The sequence below is a fragment of the Fukomys damarensis genome, unplaced genomic scaffold (genome assembly GCF_012274545.1).
Source record: "Fukomys damarensis isolate Sample0158 unplaced genomic scaffold, DMR_v1.0_HiC HiC_scaffold_33, whole genome shotgun sequence".
Lineage (NCBI taxonomy): Eukaryota > Metazoa > Chordata > Mammalia > Rodentia > Bathyergidae > Fukomys > Fukomys damarensis.
The window spans coordinates 6,127,354-6,144,036 of record NW_022900945.1 but is presented as its reverse complement, the minus strand read 5'-3'; the positions used below and the strand labels follow the sequence as shown (position 1 = coordinate 6,144,036).

General features: G+C 39.4%; 1 protein-coding gene across 7 annotated transcripts in view; it reads right to left on the bottom strand.

The window, feature by feature from the left end:
* Positions 1-16,683, bottom strand: part of Lrrc7 (leucine rich repeat containing 7) — a 463,114-nt gene that overhangs the window by 243,713 nt on the left and 202,718 nt on the right. For all 7 annotated transcript variants that reach the window (XM_010605114.3, XM_033758262.1, XM_033758263.1 and 4 more), the window contains exon 4: positions 15,907-16,024. In XM_010605114.3, coding sequence (XP_010603416.2) covers positions 15,907-16,024 — 118 coding nt within the window. The remainder of the gene's footprint in view (positions 1-15,906; positions 16,025-16,683) is intronic.

The following is a 16,683-nucleotide window of genomic DNA, read 5'->3' as shown; positions in this document are numbered from 1 at the left end:
AAATGTTTGTAGATGTGGAGGGGAAGAGGGGGTGAAGGGAGGGCAGGGACAAGGGGAAAAAATAAGAACCAAGACTTGTCATTAAAGGCACAAGATCCCAATAATGAATGTAACTGTACTGTATACCTAAAATGTACCAATAAACTCAACGAGGAAAAAAAAAAGATAATTGCACACTGTGGTAGAAGTGGTTCCTATTATTTGTTTATAAACCTATACATATTGTTCACAACTGTAAGATGACTCGGTGAAATCTGTTGGCATAAGATGGAATCCCAGCTTCAATTCAATTGGACAACTCTGGACAGGTCACTGAAACTCTCAATGTGTTAGTTTCTCACTGACAAATGATGACTGTATGAGTGATTTTATCAGAGTCCTGGTGGAACATTACTTGGTCTTAAAAAAGACCAAGGCAATCCTGACATCCATAACAATGTGGAAGACTTGGAGAACACTATTCTGAGTGAAATGACCCAAAACAGCAATATAATTATTCCATCATATACGAGGTATATGGGAAACCTAAAAAAAAAAAAATCTGAACACACAGAAATAATAAGTAGAACAGTGGTTACTAGGCACTGGTCTTGGGAGGGATTGAGGAGTGGTTGGTCAAAGGATAGAAGCTTTCAGGTATAAGATGAATAATTTCTGATGTATAATCTGTACGGTGGAAACTATAGTTATTTAGACTGAATTGCATACTTAAAAACTATCAGATTCCCTAAATTGAAACAAGTAAACTCAACAGAAGTGAATTTTGTGTTTTGATGGAACAAGGCCAAATGCCAACTGTAAAATAAGGACATTGCCCAAAATACTTCCAAATGTTTTTCACTTGGCCCTATCAGGTCTACTACTAAAGAGATAAATTCCCTTAAAATACACTATTGCACAAACAATTTTTTGAAGAATACTACTCACGAGTTGCAAAGAGATAAGAGTGTGTCTACTATGGTCTGAATGTCCAGGACCCAGCAGAAGTCCTGGCTGAAATCCTAACCCCAAGGATTTGGCACAAGAGGTGGAGCCTCTGGAGAGATGCAGGTTAGGAAGGTGAGGTGTTCATGATTGGGATGAGCGTCCCTAGAATGGAGAGCTCAGGGCGCTGACTTATGCCTTCTACGACGTGAGGACACAGGGAGAAGGGATCACGCAGCCATCTGTGCCTCTTTCCTAAGGGCACTGGGGCCATTCCCCAAGAGTGCTGTCTGTGACACACAAGCCCTCACCAGACAGGACTGACCACAGCTGCCATCTTGTTCATAGGCCACACAACATTTTGTAACAGTATTTTGTTAGCCTCTGGAGTACATTAAATAACGAACAAACAACACCAAAATCGAAACAACAAAGAAGCCTCAAAGCACTTATTCTTTAACTTCAGATCAAATTCAGAAAAATGAATGGCTATCAGTGGATAAGCTTCTTGGTGCCAATCCTACCTACTGTGGGAAGTTCAAAGAAGAATGATGTTTTGGTGCAAGGTGGAGGCCCTGGCAAATAAATGATGGTTCCTAAGGACTTAGGGAGAATTCTCAGGAGCTACGCTGACATTCCCAACCAGTAGTGTTAGAGAGTATTTAAGAAAGCAAAACAAAACAAAACAAAACAAAACAGAACCTCAGCCTACCTGCTGAGAACACGAGGAAAAAAGTCAAGTCTTTAAACTTAGTAACTAAAATGAAAGTAAAATATATAGTTAGAAGTAATAAATTCCTAGATTTGAAAAAAAATACATATATATTTTTTGGTACCAGGGATTGAACTTGGGTCCTTGGGCTTGCAAGGCAGGCCACTGAACTGATGAGCTAAATCCCCGGCTGAAAAATGTATTTTAAGATGTCCCGATTCTTCATGTTTTTATTTTGTATACACCATTTTTCAAGAAGCTTCTAAGGAATATTTGCCACGAAAATGATATAGTACAGCAGGTAACCAGGAAACAGACGGGTCAGAATAAGAGAGATAACAAGGTAAGTGCACTGATCCATCAATGAGTTCACAGCTGAATGGGCCTTTGCAGATGAGGTCCATTTGGAAGAGGTGGATCACGGGGACCATTACCCGAAAGGCTATGTTCTTGTTCCTGGCTCCTCCTTTCTCTCTTTTTGCTTCTGGGCTGCTGTGGGTTGAGCTGCTTTCCTCTGCTAGGCACTCCTGTCTGGCCCTTTCTGCTGCAGAGCCAGCCAATGATGAACTAAACTCTCTAAAACCATAAGCCTAAGTAAATCTCTTCTCCTTAAATTGAGTATGTCATATATATTGTTCCATGACAGAAAGTGTCTAATATGTAAAATGGAAATTGCATTGCAGTGTTACTAAACCTGATCATGTGGTTCAGAAACATTTGGAACTGTTTATCGGAGAAGTTTGGAGATTAAAGCTGGGGAAAGCCTAGAATGCTGTAAATAGAGTCTGATCAGCCATTATGGTCAGAGCTCAGAAGATGAGAATGCCGACAGGAACCTGGATAGCAAGGGGCAGTCTCGTGAAGTTTCAAACACAAATAAGTACTCTATTGGGAATTACGTTAGAGCTGTTTGTGTCACATTCTGGCAAAGAACTGGTTTACATTTTGCCTCTGCCCTAAGACTTGGTATGAGGGTGAATTTAAATGTGGTGGGCTAACAATTCTGGAAGGGAAAATTTCAAGGCAGCCCAGACTTCAGCCTATGGTATGGATACTGCTGGTGTTTTTAATCACATCTATAATGAAAAGCAGTAAGTGAAAAGCAGAGGCAAAGGACTTGAAGAATTTGCAGGCCAACTGTGCAAAGCTGAGGTTACAAAGGTGTTGTTGTTGAACAGATTAACACCACTGAAAAGGAGGTCAAGTTGCCATGTGTGTTAGCACACACCTATGTTGCTAGGCTGAGCAGGATGAAAGAGAATTTGAGCACAGTCCACACAACCTAGCAACCTAGTGAGATCCTGTCTCAAAATAAGAACAAGTTTAAGAATGGCTAAGTGTAACTCAGTGTGAAACCCTGGATTCCATCCCCAGTCACAAACACACACACACACACACACACACACACACACACACACACACACACAGAATATATTCTTTGAGCCTACTGATGGTAAGCTTTTAGAGATAAAGTGCCCAAACTGTGATCCAAAATTCATTTATTGCAAAGTGCTAACACTGCAACTGGACCTGAATACCGAAGTTTCAGTTTAGAAAAAACTGTTACATGATAATCAGTTGATGGAGTGTCTTGGCTAGCATGCTAACAGTGAGGGCTCTGGGTCCCTGCTGTAGCATAAACTCTATAGGTTCACCACCACTGTTCTAGGCCACATCCCCAGTGACTTACCTCCTCCAAATGGGCCCTAACTCTTAACAGCACATTCCACTATTTCCCCAAGGTGACAAGCTTCTGAAAACACCACACCTAAATAAATGAGATTTGGGAGACATTTTGCCTCTGTTCAAAACTATAAAGTTCTACCTCTGTTGAAAAGGCCCACGTCCATCTAGTTATGCAAAATGCAAGAAATGTCCTACTCTTAACACTTACAGCACTGCTGAAAAGTCCAAGTCCAAAGTCTCCTCTGAGACTCAAGGCAAACTTAGTCGTGAGCCCCTAAAAATGTAAATAAGTTAAATGCTTCCAACATAAAATGCCATGGGGGTAACATTGCATTCCAAGAGGGGAAATAAGAGAATTGAAAGGAAGAAGACCAAAGCAAGACAGAAACTCAGTAGATAATCATTAAACCCTACAGCTACATTTTCAGCATACAGGGCATGTGGGGGCAAGATGTGAGTTTCCGGCTGCTTGGATTATAGGTGTTTTCCACCACATCTGGCTGGAAGGGTATATTCTTGTTCCTGGCTCCTCTTTTCTCCCTTTCTCTTTGCCTCCTGGATGCCATGCATTGAGCAGCTTTTTCCTACGAGGCCTGTCTGTCGTGTCATTCCTGCCTAGGAGCCAGGGACCACAGACCAAAGCCTCAGAAGCCACGAGCTTTGTCCCAGTGACAGAAAGTGAAGAATATACGGGCTTGTAGGCCATCACAATAACTTTGGCTTTTACTCTGAATGAAATAGAGAAATATTGAAGGACATACATGTGATATAATCTGATGTCTAACTCAAGGTCATTCTGCCTCCTGATTATGATGACTTTGAAAAGAAGAGGACAAAATTGGAGGGTACTGTAGCCAACCATGGGGAAAGATGGTGGTGGCTTTCATGTGGGTGGTGGAAGTGGAGGGAGTAAAAAGGAATGAAATCTAGATGGATCTGGCATGGAAGATCAGTTTTCTAACGATTTTCTAATGAAAACTTCAGAAAACTCCAGATATTGGAGTTTCCCTGAGCAACTTAAATGCTAGAGTCGCCTTCATCTTAGATGGGCAAAACAGTATGGAGACTAGGTTTTCAGAGAGAAATTAAGTGTTCAGTTTTGGACGTGTGAAATGTGACTTCTAATTGGAGATGTCAGGCAGATATTTGGATAAGAAGGTAGAATTTAAGAGAAAGATCTAGACTGTGAATTTTTAAAAGCCTGAGAAATCGGGGTATATTGATAGTATACAAACCACGATGCCAATGTCAGCACCGAGGAGGAGCAGAGAGGATGCAGAGAAGAGGACGGGCCCCTGAACCACAGGCACGGGAGGAAGAGGGCTCTGCCAGAGAACGATCTGTTAGGATAGCAGGGCGGGATCAGAGACCGGCTCTGCAGTTTCCTGAAATCCCTAACGGTGCCCATCTTAAACCAAGGACAGCAATGGAAACTCAAGCAAGGGCTGGTTAAATTGCACTGGATTACATTTTCATATGCAACAAGAAGCAATGAACTAAAACATGCACATGGAAAGAAATGCTCGCATTTTGCACAGAGCCTCTAGATTCCAATTATCTGTCTGAAAATGAGAAGGGAAGCTATCTAGCTAGGTGTGACGGCCTGTGTTTGCAATCCCAGCACTAAGGGACATTGAGGCACGAGGATTACAAGTTTGAGCCCAGCCTGGGCAACTTAGTGACTCTGCACATCCTTTCTCAACATATAAATAAACAAACAAATAAAAAGGGATGGAGATGTAGCACAGTGTGAAGGCTCTGGGTTCAATGCTCAGTAATGCCAACAAACAAACAGTGACTATCTCTTTCTATACTTCTGTATAAATAACAAACTTTGAATGACTCATAAAACTTGTTCCTTATAAATTTCTGTAGAGATCAATGTACATGATAGTATTTATGGATAGTACATATTAAATGCTTACATTTTCTGAACTTCACAAATATCATCAGCTCAAATGTTTTACTGTGCAATATAAACACCATATGCTGAAAAAAACTAAAAATCCTAATGTATCTTGCATCAAATTAATCAAGTAAGACATACTTGTAAGGTTTAAAATTTTTTATTTGGCATTTTAAATGTGACAACCAATTTTTGTAATTGTATTTTTTAATTTTGAGAAAAGGATGGGCAAGTTACCTGCCTCTCTAATGAACTGGATTAGATTTAGGAGTGGAATAAAATGTATCTACTGAGAATATAGTGTAAGTACTTTATTCATTCTCACAATACTTTTGTAATATTTATTTAGTTTATTATTCCATTTAAGTAATGAAGAAACTGACATTCAGAGGCTGGTAAGGATTTGAAATCAGGACAGGCTTGTTCCAAACACTGTTATATTTTTCCTATGTGAAGTTATGTCCATCAAATCCAGGACTACATCAGGTTCTAATTTTTGTCAATTATTTCATGTGTCCCATCCTGATATTTCAGGTCAAATGCAAGTAACTCCAATTTTCTACAACTTGGATTTCAATGAATTTTCAAGACTGAATATAGAAACTTCAAAGGGGCATTTTACACTGCACTAGTTTCATAATTTTCTCGGTCACATTTCATTTAGTATCAATGCTTGGAACTTTGAGTGCAAAGTTTATACCATAACCCTTTATTTCTAAATCTGATGTACTGACAAGGAATGCTAGAAATGGAGTTCACAGTCTTCGTATTCTTTATATACAATTCAAGCAACAGCTATTAGCAGGAGCAGATCAGGTACCTGCTTAGAAAAGAGTGTCAACACAGACAACCCGAACTGGTGGCTTCATTATAGAGGAGGTGATGGGGGGTGTCTGCCATTCTTGTTTTGTGCAGAGGCAAATCATCATATGTTAAAAAAATTTAGTACCAGGATCGAGGATGAATGCAAATCAACATGGAAAAGTAAAAATTGCATCGATTACATTTAATTTAAATAAAAAATTCAACAGGAAAGACTTTGCACTAATTATCTGAAGTGATTAAAACAAAACAAAATGTTATTTTAAAAATTAGCTTGTGTATCAACTTAACTTTACTAAGGATATTTGGCAAATGGGCGTCAGTCTGTGGGTAAGAACTGACTGGAAGGTAATTTTGGAGGGGAACTCTACTGTGTAGTAGAAATAAAACCCCATACAATTATTAGGTTAATAAATTTAGAAGAAACTGTCCATGCCAACAATGAAGAACAGAGACAGAGAGAGCAAAAAAGCAGTAAAAAAAAAGAGTAAAAGCATTTTTCTTCACCTCTAACCACTCAAAGGAAGGGAGCCAGGGACTGGATAGGAATTGTAGCAAAAAGAGTCAAAAGTGTCCTGCAAGACTCTGCCCACTTTTTGATGTCATAAACCAACCAGCCACACGCAGGTAAATGAGTTGGTGCTCAGAGACAGTCACACGACCAACCGTGCCTAGGACGGGTGCAGGGAGATTTTTAAGAAGTGCTTATGACACTGACCAACGATCAGTTCACAGGGGAAGGAATTCGACTTAGTCCCAATGCATTCGCTCCAGTGATACTTGATTTTTTCTTCCCTTTTCTGCCTCCTGCAGCAACAAATGTTCTGAATCACTACTAAGTGAAATGCACTTTAATATCCACATTTGACCAACAAATTTTGCTTTCATTACTCTGCACCACTTTACCGAGCATTTACTATGGCTGCTCTTTCATAGAATCTATGGTGGATGTAGAAACAATGTAAAATTCTTATTTTTAAGGTGTTTAGCTAGGAAAGAATAAGGCATAGCCCACAGAGGACCCACAGTGGGTCACTGCCAGTTCAGTTTTGTTCTCTCACACTTTTTCCAGGATTTACTGGGATGACGATAAGGTTAATCACTTTTCAGGAAAAGGCTGTGCTATGACGCTAGGAAAATTGATGAGTTGAAGTGACAGATCCCAACACAAACTTCAGAAGGGTGAGAGGGTGGGGGCAGCTGCCCTCTTCTTTGGACTGGGCTCCATAGCCAGACTGTGAGCTCCATCTCCGGTGGAGTAAGTACTGGGAATTCACACAAGGTGGTATTTGTTGATTTTATTTCCTGACAAATACACTGGCAAGAGTTAAAAGTCCCAGCATTAGACTGAGAAGGTGGTAGGAGAAAAAGACCAGGCTTTCATTGTCATGAAGTTCTTTAATGAAGACAGAGTCAGCCCTGAGTTTATTTTAATGCTGTTAACGGTGGGCAGAAGTATATCCTGGAGGATGGGAAAGAAGCCTTAATGTGAGGAAAGTGCTAGTGATTTTCAGATAAATAACGCATTAACAGCGTGGAAATGAGGCATTTAGTAGCGCAAAATAAAATCAGCTTTACTCTAAATAAGCAATCTAATGCTTTGCCAAACAGCGAAGGGCACATTTATTCATACCGAGAACTATGCAGTAACACTTGCTACCCAGGCCGTGTGAGGGACCTCAATACAATCCCCTGAGAACGTACAGTATGCACTAGAAGAGTCTCCACTCCTGCAGTATGCTAAAACGTGCACAGACCCCTGTCATTTAACTCAGTACTCCTATCTGCTCTCTTAAGTGTGTTGGAAAGAGACAAATTCATCTCTTTCCTCCAAACAGAGGGGATGATTTATCTTCAGTGTTTTGTGTTTATTGGGGGAAGGGGGGGAATGATTGGCAAGTCAATAAAACACATGATAATGCCTGTGACTCTGATGGCTTTCATTATAACTAAAAACAGTGATTTTGCCCACTACGATGCTGTTCAAATCCGTTCATGTATAGAAATAAGTTTTAGAGGATGAGAAAAAAATACTTAATTGCTGCGGAATTAGGAAGAGCTTTCGAATTAATTCATTTGCATTAAGTTCTTAAATTATAGCGTCATCGTCTCTGAAGCTGTGACAAATCAACAATCAAACTTGAAACGGAATCGCGCCCAATCAAACCCACCATTGATTATCTTGCTTTACGGTACGAGACCATTTACTCCATGATGGCGATCTGTGAGCACGACAAACAGGCCTGGACTATTGACTTGGAGATCACAGCATCACCTAATGCCTTCATTTCCGGTGCACGTAGGGTTTTAATTTCACTGCTGAGTTAAGAAGCGAGGGGTAATAAATTTAAAAAGCCACTGGAAAGGAAAGTGGTGCCTTTACCCCTGGACTGCTGCATATAAGGAAGGAATAAGAAAATGAAGAAAGGAACGGTTATTCATATGCAGAATGAATATTTATTCCTCTCTAGCCAGATAGATAATCAAGCTTCAGTAAAACTGACTGAAATTTCCTTTAAAAGCTCAAGGTTCACACATTTATTTTTAATAGTGAACGTAAGAAGTTGAAATCTCATCTTACAGTTCATTGTTTTTCAGTTAATTTCGTGTTTTGAATAATCTAAGTAGGTAAATGTTCTAAATATTTGGTTCTTTTAAATTTTAAATTTGTTTTTTACTCATAGATAAGAACATGAAAATACAATGTACACAATGTACAATGTTTAAACGAGGTTAAACATCTGTCACCTCAATCATTTACTATTTCTTTATGGTGAAATCATTCCAACTCCATCCTTCTATCTTTTTTTCTTTTTGGTTCCAGGGATTGAACTCCGGTCTTGGAGCTTGTGAGGCAGGTGGCAGCACCTCTAAGCTAAGTCCCTGGCTGTCTTTTTTAAAATATACAGTCCTTTGTCGTCTACAGTCATGGAGCAGCACACCAAAAGTCTTACTCCTTACTGCAACCTGGTACTCACAGATCAGCCTCTCTCCAAAGTTTCGAGCATATCAAAATTATTAACATGGTAACAGTCCCAGAGAAGAAGCTTACAGTACAATGAAGAATAAACTATCCTAGTAAACCTCCAGTCTGGGCACAATAATCAGAGGATACATATTTCTATTATAAGCAAAAAGGTACATTTAAAAAATTGACCATATTGGTTGGTCACAAGGTGAAAAGCAGTAAGTAACAAGAAATTAGCATCATTTAGACCATGTAGTTGTCAATGCATTTCAAGAAAAAACAATGACTGAAAATGTCGCAAATGTACTGGAATATGAAAACAACTAGAAAATATGAAGACAGTGAAACAAAAAGGGGGATAAAAAATAGCTGTGCTTGGCAAAAGAACAGTAGAAATTAATAAAAAATAAAACAAATAGAATGAAAAAGATCAACAGGCCAAAAGAGAATTTTTAAAAACTGGAAATAGTTCTGGAAAGACTCATACAAAGAATAAAAGGTGGAAAAGTTAATGTTAGGAGTGCAAATGAGGAAAAAGTATATTGGAGATTTGTAAAAATTAGACGACTATGGTAACAAAAATAAAACTGAAAATCCAGATGATGGAATAGAATATTTTCTAATAGATTATAACTTATGAAAAAGTGACTCCAGAATATATAAAGGTACAGGGGTAGAAAGAAAGAATGTAATAGAGAAAGAAGAAGAAAAAAATTGTCATGACAGATACACAATTTTAAAAAATACGCTGGTGGTGGCACATGCCTGTAATCCCAGCACTTGGGAGGCTGAGGCAGGAGGATCTCTGTGAGTTCAAGACCAGCCTCGGTTACATAATGAGTTCCAGGTCAGTCTCAACTACATAGTGAGAACCTGACTCAAAAACAAACAAACAAACAAAAACAAAAAAAATTACTGGTTTTAGAACTTATATTCATTATTGTGGCTAAACTTAAGATAAAGACACCAAAATAAGTAATTCTTCTATACAGCATCTACCAAAATTTTAAAAAGTACTTTAAGGAAAAGATCCAATTTATAAGCTATAAACTTGAAGTACTTAGCAAAATATGGGCAACACTTTTGTAAAGAAGATTCCCAAAATTCTATTGAAAGACACAAAATGAGAGCTAAATAAAGAGAAGCCGTAGATTTATGGACTCCAAGATTTACCATCACAAAGTGCCACCTCTTCCCAAATGAATCCTTAGAATTCTGATTGACTGTCCCTCAAAAAGTTCAAGCTAAAATTCCTATGGAAAAAAATATTTGAAAATGGAAAAAAAAGAGGACTTGTGTTTTCAGATATTAAACTTAATATTAAGTGATAATGTTCAGTATAATGTGGAAAGGATGCAGGAATAGACAAGCTATGGCGCAGAAAACAGAGTTTGAGAAATATTTTAAATGCAGCAGAACTATAAATCCCTGGGAAAACAAGGAACTATGCAAATGTCGCTAGAACAATTTAGCTTCTATTCATATGGAAAAGGGTACATTTCAATCATCTATAACAAAAAATGAAGCTGCACAGGAATTAAAGCGCAAATGTGAAATGAACCAATAGTTTTGGAAGAAAATAGAAAAAGTATCCTGTGATACTAAAGTAGGGAAGAATTTCTTCAGTATGTTGTTAAAAAACAGTATAAGGAGCTGGGTGTGGTGGTGCACGCCTGTAATCCCAGCACTCGTGAGGCTGAGGCAGGAGGATTGCTGTGAGTTTGAGAACAGCCTGGGCTACACAGTGAGTTCCAGGTCAGTCTCAACTGCATAGTGAGACCCTGTCTCAAAAAAAAAAAAAAAAAAAAAAAGGCAGTATAAAGAGAAGAACAATACATTTCAGTACATTAAAATTTCAGCAATTTGTTGACAAACTGCATTTCAAACAAAGTGAAAAGACATGCCACAAATTAGAGGACCTGTGTTCAGAGTATATAAATCTTTCAAATAACTAAGAATCTCAGTGGCAAACAATTCAAAGATATAGACTGGAAAAGACAGTTTTGAGAGAGAGAGAGAGAGAGAGAGAGAGAGATGCCCTACATTGTCCAATAAAAATTTAACAAAATGTTAACCTAGTGTTTAGAAAAATAAAAAGGATCAAGTTAGCCTTATCCATCTACCTAATGGGCCATCACTTAGTACATCTAATGACTGCAGGTAAGAATATAGAACTATGTGAGCCAGTACTTCTACAGGTAATCAAGGACAAACTTCAGAAGGACAATGTGAAATGCAAGACTTACAGAATAATTTATGTAATGTGTTAGCACTTTGCTGAAATTTTAAACACTAACTCAGAGAGAGAGAGAGAGAGAGAGAGAACATGGTAAGGGGTGAGTATAAGCATTCATGAGTTTCTGTAATGTCTTATTTATTTAAAAAAGAGTGTGACATCTATACTAAATGTTAACACTTTTATCTCCAGGATAGGCACATTGCTGTCTCTATTATTTTCTTCATGCTTAAAATAAAAATAGTTTAAACATTAAAACCACACATATTTTAATATAAATATGTTCTAAGAGCTTTCAATATAATGATGAAATTAGAATGAATACGCAAGGCACATTAGTCCAGAGGCTGGACCATGGAATTAATGTGCAAGTGCAGAGGCTTCATGCAAACAAAGACACTTGAACCTAACATGAGGTGTGAAAGGTGACTTATGCAGAGGAAATAACACGAGTAGAGTAGAATAAAACTGATCATGAAACAGTATTACATTATTTGAGGACGCTTTTCAGTATCTCAACTCTAAATTTAAAGATCAGTCATTCTCAGTGGGATTGGTGTTGGAGTAGGGGTGTCGGGAGCGGTAGTTGTGGAGACTTTGAGGGATGAGTTAGGAAGCCAACACTATCACAGACCGGCTGAACTACCTGAAAGTGGAAAGTCACACAGCCATACCAGTGATTTGAAAAGAGCTCAGTGGCTGTCTTGTAGAGGATGGGTTTGGTGGTGCCATAATGGAGTCAAGGAGACCAAGGAGAATGCTGTTTACGTGGCAGAGGAAAGACGAGGGGACAATAATATAGACGATAACCATGGAAATGGTATAAAGAAACAGACTCGTGATATAGTTAGGTGGTAAATCTGTCAAGAAGCGGTGACAGAATGGACAGAGGCGTTGGAAGAGAAAAGGACTTTTGCACCGAACGCCTATGCTGATCATAGCAATGTTAACAGAGAACTGGAAACGGAGGTGGGTGGGTTGGGTAGGTGACGAGTTTGGATGTAAACATGCTCTGCTTGGCCACCCCGTAGGTGTGCTAACATGCAGAGTAGTTGGTCTGGAGCTAAAGGAAGGGGCCAAACTTGACATGAAGTTGCATTAGCTCAGAGAACAAAGACACTGAGTCTACTACTCTGTGGCAGATTAGAGATGACTTCAGTGCTTACTCGTTACTTATTTTCATGCTGCCTCTATCTTTTCCAGCATTGCTGTCAAGTATTTAGATGGCTTCCAGGGTAACAGATGAGCACCCTATCTTCTGTGGGGTCTCTTATGTATTATAATACAAATACCATCATTATATACTTTTTAACAGAATACTTCTGTGTAATGCTATTTACCTGCCAGTTACTGGGCATCTACCATGTATCCTGACCATGGTGCAAATAGCTCTGCAGATAGAAATGGTGCAGAGAGCCCCTGACTCAAGTCTCATAGTTGAGCCACCTACACAGAAACTGCAAGGGAGATAAGTTCAAAACCCAAAACAGAGTAAACAGGTATCACAAAGAAGGGGACAAAAAATAATTCTCTCTGTGGAAGTGTCAGAGAAGTTTCCCAGGGTAAATGATATCTCCTTTTCATAAGTAACTGATTAATTACTCTCTTCATCTGACTCATAAAGGAAGTATCTTTTCTAACGGTGCAGAGGACCGTGTCCAGGTGCTGCAGTGCAGCGGGGAGGAAGGCGCATCCTGGGGAAGAGGGGTCGGCCCCATTCCTCTGGGAATGGTCATTTGGGAATGGAAGGCAGACAGCCAGCCTGAGCAGCGGCTGCAGCTTAGATGAAAGCTACCCCTCGGACTGCGCCGACACCTTCCTGCACGCAGGCCTCACTCACCACATGAAGTTATACCGATTACCTTCTTCGAGCTTTACTATCAAACAGCATTGTAAATTATATAGAGGAAGTGGTGAACATGACGACGCAGAAGAACTGGACGTGAGAAGTAAAGACTGGAGGTGACCCGCAAAACCAGTCAGACTTGACCTCAGCCCTTACGTGAAATCCGTTCATTAAAGGGCATCCTGCTAATTCAAGCGGATCTCAGTCCACGTTTACTTAGGTTGCCTAGTACTTCCACGGGTCTCTATCTCAAGACAAACACTCTGTGCTCTCTCATTAAATACCCATCCTGCTTTTGCCTCTTTTCCACCAAGAGCATACCAGCCTGGCCAGCTGGGCTGCTGAAGCTACTCCTGTTTCCTGCTGTCTGTTCTTTCTTCCCCTGACAGATTCCCCAAAGATGTATCATCCTCGTCACGTAACTGCCCAGCTCTCTGTCACAGAATTCGGTGACAGCTGTTCGAGCTCTGATTTTCTGAAGGGGCCAATGTGATGAGATCTTTCACCAGGTGAGCAATTTCTAGCAACGGCTGATACAGCGAACTGATATATTAGCCTTTACTGCTGAACTAGTGCTGCAGTGTGTTTCACCATCCCATGCCATCTCTTTGAAAATGAAAAACAAGAAAAGCTTAAAACCACTGAATACTAATTTCAGAGATTTACTTCAGATATGCAGAACAGTGCGTTTCACATTCTGGAAACAAAGACTGCTTGACATAATAGGGCCACCAGGAATTATTACCTGATCTCCAAACAAAAGACAATTTTTTATTTACTTGGACTTTCTAGCTAAACCCGTCTGAAGGTCAATAGATGTGGTACTTGGTCATATGTTATTTCTTAGAAATTGTAATTTCACAGTACCATTTGATATATGCACACATAGGAATATATAAAGAGCAGTACATATATGTGTGTGTGTGTGTGCACACATACAAACACATACAAAAATGTCATCTGAAATCTATTCTTAAAGAATAATAGTAGATTCAAGGTCATCTTTAGGTGGATTTAAGTCTAATTGCTATTCTCTGTCACTATCTGCATAGGGTTCTTCTAAAATTACCTTGAAAATACTGAGCAGAAAGGTAAGCTGCTATAGCCAGATGCTTCTGTTCCTTGTTTATGATCTTATCCTTTTCAAACAAATGCTCTCCTTTATTCAGATGCCACTGTGCTTCAAGGGAATCTGCAGACAGTATCTTCCACTTGAACTCTTCCAATAATATAGCAGTCTTAATTAATCTTCCCGTTCTCTAAGGACTCACGACTGTAATTTGTGCCATGTAATTAAGCACTTCGTTGGGTAGTATTTTATGATATCACTGATTATGTGTGGGTGTCAGTCTTATCTCCCAGAGCCACTGTGAACTTTTTGGTGACAACCAGTCATTCTTTTGATGAATATTCACTGATCTCCTACAAAGTGCCTCATTCTTTTGAGGCAATGGAAACAGAGTAGTAAACAAAGCAACGATAACAAAAACTTTGGAACATCTCTGAATTTTAACTCTAGTAAAGTACATACAGATAACAAATAACTTCAATATACGGCATGTCAGTTTCTCACGTGAAAATAAAAACAAGGCTACAATGTCCTTTCGGTCGGTAACAGCAGCACTGTACTTTCCCACAGGGAGGCCTGGAGGGCAGATGCGGTCAGTCCCAAAGGCGGTAAGAGAATGAACAAGGCGGACCTCTGCGGGGGTCACTTCTGGCAGAATGAAGAGGCAGGGCTGTGTCATGACACTCCGAAAGGCAGTGGGTTCCTTATGGATGCCACATCTATTCATGACCAAGGGGGTCCTTTAACAAATCGGAACTTGACCTAGAGTACCAAGCCAACGTCACCGACCTTCTCATGCCCACTGATTCTCCCTGAGCTCAGTTATCACTTTTTGGGGAATCTTCCTTAACCCTGTAGAATACGTTGTATCTTTCTCATATACACGCCCTTCACACTGGTTAATTATCTGTAATTATTTTTCAGTGGCTGAATCACTTATCAGAAAGCAAGAAGCGCTTGCTTAGATCATGCCCACCCTCTTGGCACGGAGCATGCTGACTGAGGTAACCAGAGCCACGCCTGTCCACAAAGTTGAATCAAATGCAGACCCGAGGTCACCTGGAAAGCAACACAGACCTAAAGAAATAAGGAGGACGCAGGAGACCTCCCTCCCACAAACACCGAAGGAAATGCCTTCAATATGAATCTCACTGTCATCAGCATCAACAAAAACATCAGATGCATAAATTTGGGTCCCAAATTCAATAAATGCTATGAATCCCTGATTGTTTACCAGAATTGGCTTGAGTTGTCTGGGATAAATCCCCCCTTGTCATGTGTCAAAGTTTACATTCTGGGTCAAGAGAAGATATACAACATCCTGGTAAGTAAACTACACATTATTCTGAGGAGGTTCATGCCAGGGGAAAATGGAGCCCAGTAAGAGAAACTGAGAGCGTAATTTCAGGCAAGGCGAACAGGTAGGCTTTTGTCACACAGGTGACAGTTGAGATCTGTTGGAAATACTATGCAAATGAGGAGAACGGGCCATGTAAAAACAGGAGATAAACAAGATAGAGTAGACCATGGGGAACGTGAGGCTGAGGCAGGTGTATGTTTAAGAGGAGCGAGAGTCCCTGTCCTTCAGTCATAATTTAACTTTTTGATGAAATTAATTTACAGTTTGAACAAAATCAAAGAAAAAGTTATTTTAAAATCATTTCCCAAGCAAAAACATTAAAACAGATTTTGAGTAAAAACTAATCAAGATATTCAGAGATAAGATGAGAATCTTACCATTTTTGCTGATGTCGAGTTCTTTAAGATTAACTAAACTAGCGATGGAGGCTGGCAGGCTTGAAAGGTCATTATCGGGAATACTTAGTTTTCGTAGAGCTTGACAGTTGAACAGTTGCTGTGATAGGAAATAGATCACAATTTGGTTAAATCCATTCATAAGTCAATTTAAATTCAGTCAAAATTCCAGTTACCATTTTTATAAATGTAACGGTAAATGAGCCAGCTATAAAGGACTCACTTTCCTATTCTTAGCACTTTTCATTGTGGTTTTCATACTCCATCCCCATGTGAGTTCATCATTATTTTTTGCTACCAAGATGCAAAACCCAAAGTAGTCTTCTTTTCCACTACTGTTTACCCTTTACATTCAATTTGCAACTGAATGCAACTGATTTCTTTTTCCTAGAAATAACTTCTAGACTTGTCTCCGCATCCACTCGGGATTACCTCAATTCCCTTCTCCTGCAATCCTGTTAGCCTTCAGAAAATATTACTTCCATTTCACCACGTTAAACAGCATTGCAACACATCGGCATGCTTAAGCTTACATTTCTTTTCAGTTCCGCTGCACTGCTTCACAAATATCTAGTAAATGAGGCATTTAATGTCTGATATTTGCTGAAAAAAATCATTAGTGTTTGCTTCATTTTTTTCATTAGTTCAAAATAGTAGATACAGAAGAGCCAAGTGCTAAAACAACAACTCTCAAATCCAACATGGTCGTAACCACTGGTGGATGGAAAAGCTCTTATAAACAGAAGTTTCTGAGCTCTG